We start from the raw sequence: 12,368 nt of genomic DNA, 5'->3' as shown, positions 1-12,368 counted from the left end.
TCCTTGACAGATGAGATTGAAACTTATATCACTCACGTGGCCCCATTTCTCTTAAGGCTACTTTTTTTTTTTATGGTACTGGGGATCAATCGCAGGCCCTTGGCGCTTGTGAGGCAGGCACAGTGCCACTGAGCTAAATCCCCAGCCCTTACTTTATTATTTTTTACTCCTTTGACCAGTAGGAGAAAATAATTGAATGTGCTTTCTAGCTCAAATGAAGATGAGTGTTTGTAGGTAATATTTTCTCTGTAATAATCAATAAATAACTTGTAAACAAGCCAACTACTGTGAAACCACCCACCATGATGTTTATGATGTAGAAACTGTTTTTGTACTCACAGAAAGCAGAGTTTTGAATCTAAAGAACCTGTGTTAGGCTTTGAATTTGGAAACATTGTACAAAGCTTTATGGCAGACAGTTAAGATCCCGCAAAAAGATGCTGCTGTGTTATTTTTAATTTGATAAAATGAATGATGAAAATCCAAGTCATTTTAGTCAGTACTTTGATCAAAATGTCTTGGACCACATAGGTCAGCAACCTGGTTGTGTTTATAAGATAGGCTTTAAACCAGCATTTTGTTGGATTAATGAGTTGCTGATTATTAAAATCCCTTCTCTCCATTGTAATGCATAGTTTAGAGTGAAATAATTGGGCTGAGGAGGTCAGATTCAGCGTTCCACTGAGGGACTCTCTCACACCTCTTCTGGGGGTCGGTACTGCCTCTGTTGGTAGCATCAGGCTGTGTGCCTAGTAAATCATATTTTTCCCAAAAGTTAACACTCCTGCTAGAGAACTTAAACAGAACTTACCTAAGCTAATACATCCATATACCTTAGCATCTTCTTCACCTACTCCCAATTGTTTATCAAATATTTATTATAAATAAATATAAACAACAGCCCCTGGTAAGACAACAGCCCCTGATAAGATTTTTTATATGTTGATAAATTAATAGATGCAGTTATCAAGGCAAGATTTTTAAAAATAAGGTATTTATAATCATATGGAAAAGCAAAGATAGTTTCAAATCTTAAAAAAAAAAGGAGAGCATGTTATCTCTGTCATCCATATTTGTTCTTTGTGATCTCTTCTTCCTAGAGGTTATAGCAACTAAAATGTGGCAATATAGTTTTAATTTTTGTTTAAGCAAAACACTTAAGTATTTGCAGGCAGCAGCTGTCGTGATTAAATATATTTCATAATTTTTTTATGTGACCCACAACTACATTTTGAACTTGTTTAATTTGGAAGCATGAAGGTTAGGGTTGGAGGAATGGGGGAGTGAGCATCAAATGAAATATTGGACAAGTAAAAGGATTAAGTATAAAAATTGCAAATGAAGTATGTCTGCCTCTGATTTCTTCATTCCTTTCCCCACTTTCAAAGATAAGTACTCCTTCCTTTGTGTTCTCACAGCATAAGCCTACTGGAAAAGCTCTTTACCTTGTGTGTCGATTAATTGTGTGTGTTTCTTTGCCCAGTAGGTCCAGGGCAACTTGTGAACAGCTCCTGTGTAACTCACCCATGCATCACCAGCGTAGAGTGACTGGCACACAGTCGGTCTCAGTAATGTCTGTCAAAGGAAAAGGAATTAGTGCTTTCCTGTACTTTGGCCTGTGTTGTCAAAAAAAGAACTCATAATTTATCTGGAAAAGTTCAGTTGGCCTATGTATTTCAGTAATTAAATGGAATTATAAAGAATAATGGTTATTGGGTCTCCGTTCCTTTTCTTCCCTTTTGTATGCATATATTCTGCTGTTTCCTTTGTGACATGTTTAAATTTATGTGTTAATTTTCCTTTTCTACTTTGGTGTTCACTTCTATTTTCAGTCATTGATTTTCCTTTTGTCTTTCTTCTTCTTCTTTTTCTTCTTCTTTCTCCATCTTGTTTGTGTTGTTCGGAATTTACAGCATATTGTCAGGGCAGAAATAGTGAAGTACCCGGAAGAAGAGAACCAACGTGCCAGCTCTTCTCAGAGTAGAATCTGTTCAGTACAGTAGTGCAGGTATTAACAGATAAATTCTTGCGGTCGGGGGAGGGGGGCTAGTAAATGCTACCTTGTTCTTTATTCCTTATGTATAGAGAAGTTCATATGATTATTGTACATTTTTATAAATTAATATTGCATAAATTCTGATTTAAACCTTTGAAAAATTGGGTCCTTTGCCGTGAGACTTATGTATGAAACAGGAAATAGTGAACAAATTAAAATAACACTTCAGTTACATTCAAACATATTTGTCTTTATAGTTGTATTCATTACGCTTGCAGTGAAGTGGAGAATTGGGGCAGTTATTTCATTATTCATTCTTTACCATTTTTCCTGAAATGGCTTGGTAATTGAAAGAGTATTTAAAAAATTTGTCTTGAATTGCCTTTCTTTGTCTACTTGTGTCTGCAGACTTAGGAAGAATTGAAAACAGTAAAGTGTTTTAATTTAAATTATTTCTTAGAGATGAATTTTAAGGCATTTTGCTAAATTTATTGCTTCAGATATTCATCTGAGTGTGAATTAGAGGGAAGGAGGGAAGCAAAAGTGTCTTTTGTTTAAACTATTTTAAAACAGGAACATGAGGTTAATTTTCTAAGTGCCTTATTTATACCATAAGTTTTTAGATTCATTAGTCATAAACCAATTGTGACCTCCTTGGAAGTAAGTTAGGGTTTTAGGAGGGAAGTTTTAAAAATTAATTTGTTCAAAATATTTGTACGTTATGTGCGAGTCCTCTTGAACATACCTCTTACCAACTCACTGCTTTAAGCATTCTAAGAAAAGTTACGGCTGAGTGTAATGGCTTATGGAGATATTAATAAGTAGTGAAAATCTTTACTTTGACATGAGGCGGTCATATCTAGGAATTAAAATATATATGAATGATTACTTTTAATTCTTTTGCTTTAAATTATAACTGAGTAGCCATTGCCGCCTTTAAAAAAGCCAGTCAACCAACAAAAATACTCAATTCTTCATTAGTTCTGGTTGATTCTTTTAATATCAACTTCTGCTTCATTACAATGTTTATCACCAGGAGTTCACCAAAGTTCAGAAAATAAAAATATACTGTAAGTAGCTCTTTCTGATGTCCTGATAATAACCCTTTTCTTTTATGACAGAGGGTGGTGAAGGCAGATATTGTAAACTACAACCAGGAGCCCACGTCAAGAACTGTTAACCGGCCTCGGAGCTCCATGTGTGCAGTTCAGTGAGCGCGCTTTCCTTCTGTGTGGATAATGCTGGCTGCCCTCCTCCTCTGAGTGGGCCCAGCCGTCTGCGAACTGGTTTTATCAGTGACCATTGCCATAGTGCAGTTCGCACTTTGCTCCCATCACTTCATCAGTCAGTGTTGCCTCAGAGCCGCAGGCAGCTCCTCGGACTGCAAAGAACCCAACTTCAGGGCCACACACTTGGAAATCAAAATGGGACAGCCCTTCTCTGGAGTTAGATTGCATCATTGAAAAAGTATGATGGTGGTTCTTTATATCCTTGCTTCTTTTTCCCTGATGTAAACTTTTTAAGCCAAATATAAAACTGCCCAGGTCTTTATCGTCAGCCAGGCTATTGTCACTGCACCGTTTAATTTTCTTATCTGAATTCATGTATCTCAAAATATACTTCAGAGTGCAAATATTGAAATAAGTAATATATTTTCCCTACAGTTACTTAACGGGGCATTCTTTTATTGTCTATTGTGAGTGAAAACATATAAAGCTGTATTTAACTGAAAAATGCTTGAAATAAGGTTGTAATAGAAATATTTTTTCATTTTTAAAAAGGGGGCCTAAATTGTTTATATTATAGCTTGTAACTCACAAAGTAGTGAGTATTTGATATTGTATTTTTATTACTGTATCATGGTCATTGCATATTGTATTATACTCAGCTTAGATGGCTTTATGAATTTTAATAAATGTTCAGCTGATGTTCCATGTGGAATTTTTCCTACAGACTGCATAAAAGCACACCCAGAATCAGTTATCAGATCCTGTTGGGTTATTGTGGATCAGGCAGTACCTGATGGTCAGATGTTTTTCCCTCACAAATAAATTTATTTCTGTTAATTTTAAGGGGGCCATTTTCTTTCAGCCGTTTTCCTCTTGGTTACAGAAAAAGTGGTTTTGGATATGCACAGTGACCCTGTGAAGATTAACATATGCTCAGCCACTTTGAGTTGTGTTCTTGGTCTGCTTAGAATTGACCAGTACAACACGGCCTGGCCTCAGGGACCCCAGGTAAGCTGCGCCTCCTCCCCACTTTCTCCTGCCACTCTTGTTCCTGTGAAGGGAGACCTTCGACCCACTCGTGTCTGCGCCTGTCACTGCTCCCCAGGTCCCTCTGCCACAGTCACTCCCTGAACTCAGCATCTTCCTCTTGTCCTGACATCAGCTGTGAGAGCAGGACTGTTTGCCTTGACCATAGTTGTGCTGTGTTTTTGTGCTGAGGCGCAGGCCCGGGGATCATGGCTGGTCTGGCTTTGCTGCACAATGGCGGAATGTGTGCCACCTCTGCAGAAAGCCAGGTCCTGACCAGAGCCAGAAGCTCCTGTCAGTAGCTCAGGGCTGGCCACCACCCCTTCCTGTCTTGAGTCACAGCTATTTGCCTCCTTGCCTTTTGTTGATTTATAAGCCTTGCATTCAGTGAAGGTCAGGTCTGGGTCTTTCTCTCACGTTCATCATGGTGCCCAACAAGGTGCCTTTTTCTCAGCAAACTTACTACAAATATCTTCCTGTGCAGAAATTGTGAAACCTAACTTTAGAGCTGTAAGGGCTTTTAGCAAACTTATTTCATATCCTTGTGTGGCTAAGCAAACTAAAACATGGATAGAAGAGGTAGCTTGACTGAAATCATGGACTCTCTTAGAGGTGGACCTGCTAGATTGTGTTCTAGGTCAAGAGATTAAAAACCTATTAAAAAAAAGACAAAAATTATGACTCATTAGGCGGTGGGTCCAATCTTTTAATTTTTATTTCTGTGTTTTTCATTTAGTCATAATTTTAACATGCTTATAAGCCCTTCAAGAGGATAAGCCTTTCATGGTGGTTCAGTTTGCCCCTTGAGCATGCTACTAGTTCATACAGGCTGGGGCCTTTGGGAGAAAATAAAGTTGAATAAGCAGGATCTCAACCCTGAAGGACATCACAGTCTCATTGGAGAGACATTTGCCGTTGCTGCTGCTGTTGTAAATGCTGTGGTTGATTGAATTCCGCTGTTGAACTAACCTTGACCAACTCTCCATCCCATAAGGGATGAGGCTGTGTTCCTTTTTCTTCATTTTGTAGTGTTCTTGTTTTGACGTGAACACTGTAGGACTTTAGATCTAAAATTTCTCCCCAGCAGCACAGTTCCTGCCATATTCCAAGGAAGACTTCTTCACAGGTCCATAGGATTGTGTAAGTGGAGCGCTGTGGGTGTTAAGAAAGGACTGTGGTGTGATAGGATGGAAATACACAACCAAAGGGCAGAGGAAAGAATGGCCTTGGTATACTTGCCTCGTCCTTGTCATGTGATCTGTTTTATTTTCATTCAACCCATGAGAAGGAATCATTTTCCCCACTCATGGAGGAAACCGGAGCTGAGACTGTGTCTGCTGAGTCCCTCCTTGAGTGAGTGCTGGGCTCAGGAGCCACACACAGTGCTTCTGAGATAGAGTGGGATGGTCCGGTGCTGGCTTCTGTCTGCTTTCCAGTTGTACCCCTCCAGTGACCAGGTGCAGGAAGTGGTTCCTTTGCGGAGTGGCGCTGGACCCTCTGTGTCATCGCTTTTGTGTCCAGAAGTGAGCAGCCCTCGAGAGCCTTTTGACTCCTGGAAAGCAGTGCAGCTTACTGCATGAGCAGATTTCTGAATTCTGTATTACAATTTTCACCATACCTTGGGTTTTATTTTTGAAACAAAAATGTAGGATTCAGGCTTATTTTACTTTGACTGTTACCTCTCCTGTCTACAGTTTTTAATTTAAAAAATTACAAGTTCTTTCCATCTAGTTTGAGGCACTTTTTCTCCCTAAGACACATGCTATAAGGTTTCAAACACATTGTGGTCACTTCCTCTGCTTATTGAGCGTTTGAAAAACACAAAAGTCTTTAACTAGAACTGGTCATTGGATGCTGCCTTTCAAGTGCACCCTCTGTTATGTGTGGCCAACTGCTCTGGAGTGGTTTTTGGAGTGTCCCAGAGAACTCCTGTGACTGCTTTATTATTCTGGGAGGAGGTAAGCCAGGCTAAAGCTGATCTCTGAAACGAGACGGAACATAATAGTCTGTGTGCCATTTAAAAATAGAAAGTTGTCTGCCATAACCTGTGTTATGATTGCTGTAAAGTCTGATGTCCTGACCAATTGCAAACTCCAAAGAAAACTGAACTGCAGCATCATGGAAGACATCTGCCTGTCACCTCTAAGTACCCGTGTCACCATTGATCCATGTTTCCTGACTCCCTCATGGACCCCCCTCTGTTTGTATCCACTCCCTGCTATACCTCAGTGGTTTCTGAAAAAGAAGAGCAGAGAAAGAAAAAAGAAAAAAGCTTCCAGCTCAGAAATTTCTAGAAAACTCTTTACCCATTGGATTGGGATGAGAAAGCAGAAAGCTCTGAGAAACACTGGCAGCTAGCCCGAGGCCACACAGGAAGAGCCTGCCAAGGATGGGGCCGTCACCCCAGGGACAGAGGTAGAGTGGGGACAGGGTCCCAGGCCCTTGCTGTGTTTGAGTTCTGTATCAAGCCATGTCTTGTTGCATTGTTTAACGGCACGAGTCAGTTTTCCTTTATTATTTACGCTAGTGTTGGTTTATTTTATTTTCTGATTACATTTTGCATAAGCAGCTCTTAAGTACTGAGGCAAAAATTTACTTGGCACCAGAACAGAGATTAACATAATCTTTATTTTGTCCTTCAGATCTTATTCTAGGCATATGCGTAGCTCACCAAAATGTAATCATACAAGAGTGTTGCACTCTTCAATAAAACTAAGGAAGAAGGTGTGGCTTAGCAGGAAGGGTGGAAAAAGTAAGGATTTTAGACAAGACTACAGAGTCAACAGCGTGACATAATCACATTCAAAAGCATTTTTAGGCCACATTAATGTAAGGAGAATGTTCTCCTCGGAATAGGTTTGTACCTGTGAACCACCTGCAGAATCGTGATTCACTAGCTTTGTAGGGGTTTGAAGGGCATTTGTAATCAGCTCCCAAGTGAGGCTAATGCTTTTGGATTGGACCCTGAATTGCAAGGGATTAGACCAGGGCTGCAGTGTTTTTCCCCATATTGATGTTCCTCTTTTCTCATTTTTTTTCTTTCCCTTTTTTCCTTTTCCCCTTACCCTTTGGACCTTTTCTTCCTATTTCACATTATCTATTATACATTTTGGTCCTCATTTACACTTTCCATTTCTCACAACAGAGAAATTATTTGATATTTACACATATGTGTCCTATTTATTTTACTTAAGGGTATGGCCTCAATGTGCATCCATTTACCTACAAATATCTCTAATTTATAATTTTTTATGGCTGAGTAGTACTCCATTTTATTAAAAAAACCCCACATCTTCTTTATTCAGTTACTAGTTGATATGCATTTGGGCTGTTTCCAAATTTTAGCTGTTACAAAATCTGCCCATATATCACTTTGGTGTGATGCTTTTAATTCTTTTGGGAAGATACCCAGCAGGGGAATAGCTGGGTCAAATGGGACCTCTCTAATGCTAATTTTTTGAGGTATCTCCATACTGATTTCCACAGTGGTTGCACCAGTCTACACTCCCACGAACAGTGGAGAAGGATTCCTTCTTCCCCACAACCTTGCCAGCATTGATTATTGGTTGATTTATTGATAGCAGCCATTCTTTCTGGAATGAGGTGGAATCTCAGTGTTTTCATTTTCATCTCTCGAATGACCAGTGATGTTGAACATTTTTCCATATGTTTATTTTCTATTTCTACTTCATTGCCTGAGAAATGTCTGTTCATTTCAGGTACCCATTTTTGGATTGGGTCTTTAAATTTGGGAGGTCTGTTTTTTTTTTAAGTTCTTTATACATTCTAGATACTAGACCTTTATCTGAGGAACAGCTGGCAAATTTTTTTTCCTACATTGTGGGTTGTCTCTTCATGTTGTTGGTGGTTTCTCTTGGTGTGCAAAAGCTTTTTAATAAGATGAGAGTCCAGTTGTTGATTCTTTGGGCTAGTACACATGCAACTGAGGTTTTGTTAATGAAGTCTTTTCCTATGCCAGTGTCTTTAAGAGTTCTAACCTCTCTTCCAGCAGGTTTAGTGTTTCTGTTTTAATACTTAGATCTTTGATCCACTTCGATTTTAGTTTAGAGCATGGTGAGAAATATAGGTCTAGTTTTAATTTTTGGCAAGTTGAAACCCAATTTTTCCAGCACCATTTATTAAATAGGCTTTCTTTCAGTGGGAGTGTTTGTCTCCTTTGCCGAAGATGAGGTAGGTGAGTGTGTCTGGAATTGTTTCTGCATCTTCTAGTCTATTCTATTGTCCTCAGGTCTGTTTCTTTGCCAGTACCATGCTATTTTTATCACAGTAGCTTTGTAGTATAGTTTCAAATTGGGGATTGTGCTACCCTCTACTTTGTCTTTGTTGCCTAGAATTGCTTTTGCTATTCTAGGTCTCTACTTGTTCCAAATGAATTTTCGGATATTTTTCTCTAGTTCTGTGAAATACGCTGTTGGAATTTCAATTGGGATTGCATTGAATCTATATAGCAGTTTTGGAAGTATGGCCATTTTCACTGTATTGGTTCTTCCTACCCAAGAACAGGAGATGTCTTTCCATTTTCTGATACCCTCTTCGATCTCTTTTTTCAGAGTGCTGTAGTTTTCAGAGTAAAGGTCTTTGATTTCTTTCGTTTGATTGATTCCTAGGTATTTCATTTTTTTGGACGATATTGTGAAAGGAGTTATTTCTCTAGTTCCTCTCTCAGCGAGCCTTGATTAGAGGAAAGCTATTGGTTTTTGTGTGTTGACCTTGTATCCAGCTACTCTACTGAATTTGGTTATTAAGTCTAGAAGACTTTTGGTGGAGTTCTTGGGGTCTTTTATATAGAGTATTACATCATCTGCAAATAATCACAATTTGATTTCTTAATTTCCTATCTTTATTCCTTTTTCTTCTTTCTCTTGTCTAATTGCTGTGGCTGATGTGTCCAGAACTATATTGAACAGGAGTGGTGATAGTGGACATCCTTGTCTCATTCCTGATTTTAGCACGAAAGATTTCAGTTTTTGACCATTTAGTTGGTTTTTCATAGGTGGCTTTTATCCGGTTGAGATAGAGACCATCTCTTTCACTTTTCTGTAGGGTTTTTATTATGAATGGGTGTTTGATTGTGTAAAACACTTTTTCTGCATCTATTAAGATGATGGTATGGTTTTTGTCCTTGGTTTTGTTAATATAGTATATTTCATTTATAGATTTGTGTATGTTGTACCATCCCTGCATCCCTGGGATGAATCCTACTTGGTCAGGGTGTATGATCTTCTTGATGATCTTCTGCATTCTGTTTGCCAGTATGTGATTGAGGGTTTTTGCATCTGTGTTCATTAAGGAGATTGGCATATGCTTCTCTTTTTCAGTTGGGTCTTTCTCTGCTTTTGGGATCAAGATGATGCTTGCTTCCAGGAATGAATTTGGGAGTATTGCTTCCCTTTCAATTTCATTGAAGAGTTTAAACAATAGTGGCAATAGTTCTTCTCTAAATGTCTTGTAAATTTCAGCAGTGAAGCCATCAGGACCTGGGTTTTTCTTTGTTGGTAAGTTTTTAATTACGTTTTCAATTTCCTTGATTTGATATTGGGTTGTTTAGAATTTCTTGTCATGCCTGATGGATTCGTTCTGCTGGGCTTCCAGGGGTTGTGATCTTCATTGTCTTTTCCTAGGATATTGTCTAAAATTTTTTGGAGTACCGGTTTGGTATTCATGTAGTTCCTGACGTGCTCTTTGTCATGAAAGTATCTTATTTCTCCATCAATTTTGAAAGATAGTTTTGCAGGGTACATCAATCTGGCTTGGAGGTTGTTTTCATTTAGGGCTTGAAATAGGTCACTCCAGGCTCTTCTTTCCTTGAGGGTTTGTGTTGGGAAGTCTGCTGTGATTCTGATGGGGTTTCCTTTGTGTCTGAATTGTTTTTTTAACTGCTTGTAGAATTTTTATCCTTTTGTTGGGTTTCTGGAATCCTAACCATTATATGCCTATGTGTAGGTTTTTTTTGATTATGGCTAGTTGGAGTCCTATATGCCTCACTTATCTGTATGTCAGATTCTTTCCCCTGCTTGGGAAATTTTCTGCCATTAATTTTGTAAACAGTTTATTTATTTATTTTTTTGGTACTGGGGATCGAACTGAGGACCTTGTGCTTGAGAGGCAGCTGGTGACACCACTGAGCTAAATCCCTGGCCCTGTGAACAGTTTTTTTTGTCATTTGTACTCTCTCCTGTTTCTTCGTTGACTTATCAGTCTTATGTTATTTTTCTTTGCATCATCTATCAGCTGCAGATTGATTCCTTGCTATATTTAAGAAATCTTTTTTTTCCTGGTCACTAACCGCAACCCTGTCTTCTGTACCTGACATTCTGTCCTCACAGTGGCTCGTTCTGCTTTGTAAACTTTCAACGGAGGGCTGGGGATTTAGCTCAGTGGTTTCACCACCTGCTGCACAAGTTCAAGGACCTGAGTTTGTTCCCCGGTACCAAAACCTTTCAATGGAATTTTTAATCTGGATATCTGTTTGCATCTGTTTTATGGATTCCATTTGTTTTCTTTCTTTTTTTTTTTTTGAACCAGGGATCAAACTCGGGTCCTTGTGCTTGTGAGGCAGGCGGTGGAACCATTGAGCTAAATCCCTGACTTCATTTGTTTTCTTTGCTTGGATTCCATCATGTTCCTCAGCTTCTCTGGTTTTTTTATCTGTGTCTGATCTAGAGTTATTAATCGTGTTTTTCACTGTGGTCACCACCCCTGTTGTTATCTGAGAAATTATTTCTGACTTCATTTTTTCTTTCATTGCTTGTTCAGGGAGTCCAGGTAGTTGAGCTTCAGATTGTTCCATCTCGCCCCATGGATTTCCCTTTTGTGACCTGGAAGTCTTGGTCTGTGTCTCGTTTAGGTGTCTTGTCATTTCTGTTTTTTTGTTATTGTTGAAGATTTTGGTTTAATTTGCTGCTTGTAAATTGCTTATTGCAAGTATTTAGAGCCCTTAGGGAATGGCTACTTCTTGGATTATCTTTCTGTTATAGTTGGCCTTTGGGCTTTGAGTCTGTAATGGCCTTAAACCAATCTCAGTCTTGGTATACCAGTAAAGATGACTTACTGTAACAATCACGTCACCTTGGCCAAGGTAATACAATTAGCAACAACAATAGCATCAAACACAGCTTCGAAAATGACAGATAGTGCTAGCTATTATTCTGACACCTTTAGCTGCATAAACTAGACTTGGGGTTATATATCAAAATCAAGCACCAAGCAGAAATATGTTTAGTTAGTAAGCTCTTCAATATAGCAGCTTTACACTCCAGGAAGAAGACTTAGAAGGAGTTGAGAGGGATAGAGAGATAGAAGGAGCGGTTAGAAATAGGGCTAGAGGTCGCAGGAGGATCACACAAATTTTGATTAACTGGTGAAGACAGGAGGAAAAGTGAAGGAAGGAACAGAAACAACAGAACAAACTAACCCAGAAAACTAGAAACTATTCACACTCCTTTAATAAGAACCAAGAAAAAACAATAGGACAAAAACAGGAACAAGAAGGGAGAAAAATGAAGAAAAGAGAAGAGAAAAGAAAAAATAAAAAAAAGGTCCCCTTCAGGGTGTGACTCTGCTATTGCTGGTGTACAATGTGGGCAGCATCGTGCAGAGCCGAATTGATTGATCTCTGAACCAGCTGGAGTCCAGTGAGACTCAGGCTGGTTTCTGGCTGCGAGGCCATAATTGAGCTCCCTGACCTCCTTCGGGTTAGAACTCTACAAGGTTCTACTGCAGGTTTGAGCCACACTTCCCCTATAGCAGGTCCAGTTTCGGCAGCAGGTGCTGGTCCCAGCGACTCACCATTTGCTGTAGTCCATTCTGGCTTCGCTCTCCCAGTGGGCTTCAATTTTCAACAATAAGCCTCGGAGAGGCCCTCCCTCTGCTGCTCACCACTATACCCTCTTCCCAAGCCCATAGCAATGGCTCTTGCCCCGGGTGCCTCTGTCCCATGGATCTGGATCCACGGGATGCCTTAGCCTGCGCACGTCTCTCGGGCTTCGGAATGGGTCGTGCCTGATGTTCCTCTTGAGCAAGATAAGTCACACATTCCTTATAGTGCGGGGATTCAGTGTCATGAAACAGTTGAAGGAAGGGCAGTAGGTTGGGCT

The 12,368-nt window shown here is 39.5% G+C and overlaps 1 protein-coding gene across 10 annotated transcripts in view; it reads left to right on the top strand.

Moving 5' to 3' along the window:
* Rab28 (RAB28, member RAS oncogene family) overlaps nt 1-3,925 on the top strand; it is a 94,426-nt gene extending 90,501 nt beyond the window's left edge. For 4 of the 10 annotated variants that reach the window (XR_205351.3, XM_021260279.2, XM_004847271.4 and 1 more), the window contains one exon: nt 3,118-3,925. Coding sequence is in view for 6 of the 10 variants with exons in the window: in XM_021260279.2 (XP_021115938.1) it covers nt 3,118-3,210 (93 nt within the window). In the remaining 4 variants the exon portion in view is untranslated. Of the gene's footprint in view, nt 1-1,483; nt 1,707-1,913; nt 2,009-3,117 lie in introns of those variants that run through there. The other 6 variants (XR_205349.3, XM_021260276.2, XR_205348.3 and 3 more) reach the window with 4 other exon arrangements.
* Nucleotides 3,926-12,368: the final 8,443 nt, after the last annotated feature.

This window comes from Heterocephalus glaber, unplaced genomic scaffold, assembly GCF_053883595.1.
Source record: "Heterocephalus glaber isolate CG9 unplaced genomic scaffold, H.glaber_assembly_v1.0 deba00001509, whole genome shotgun sequence".
Taxonomy (NCBI): Eukaryota; Metazoa; Chordata; class Mammalia; order Rodentia; family Bathyergidae; genus Heterocephalus; species Heterocephalus glaber.
This window is presented reverse-complemented; position numbering and strand designations above follow the sequence as displayed.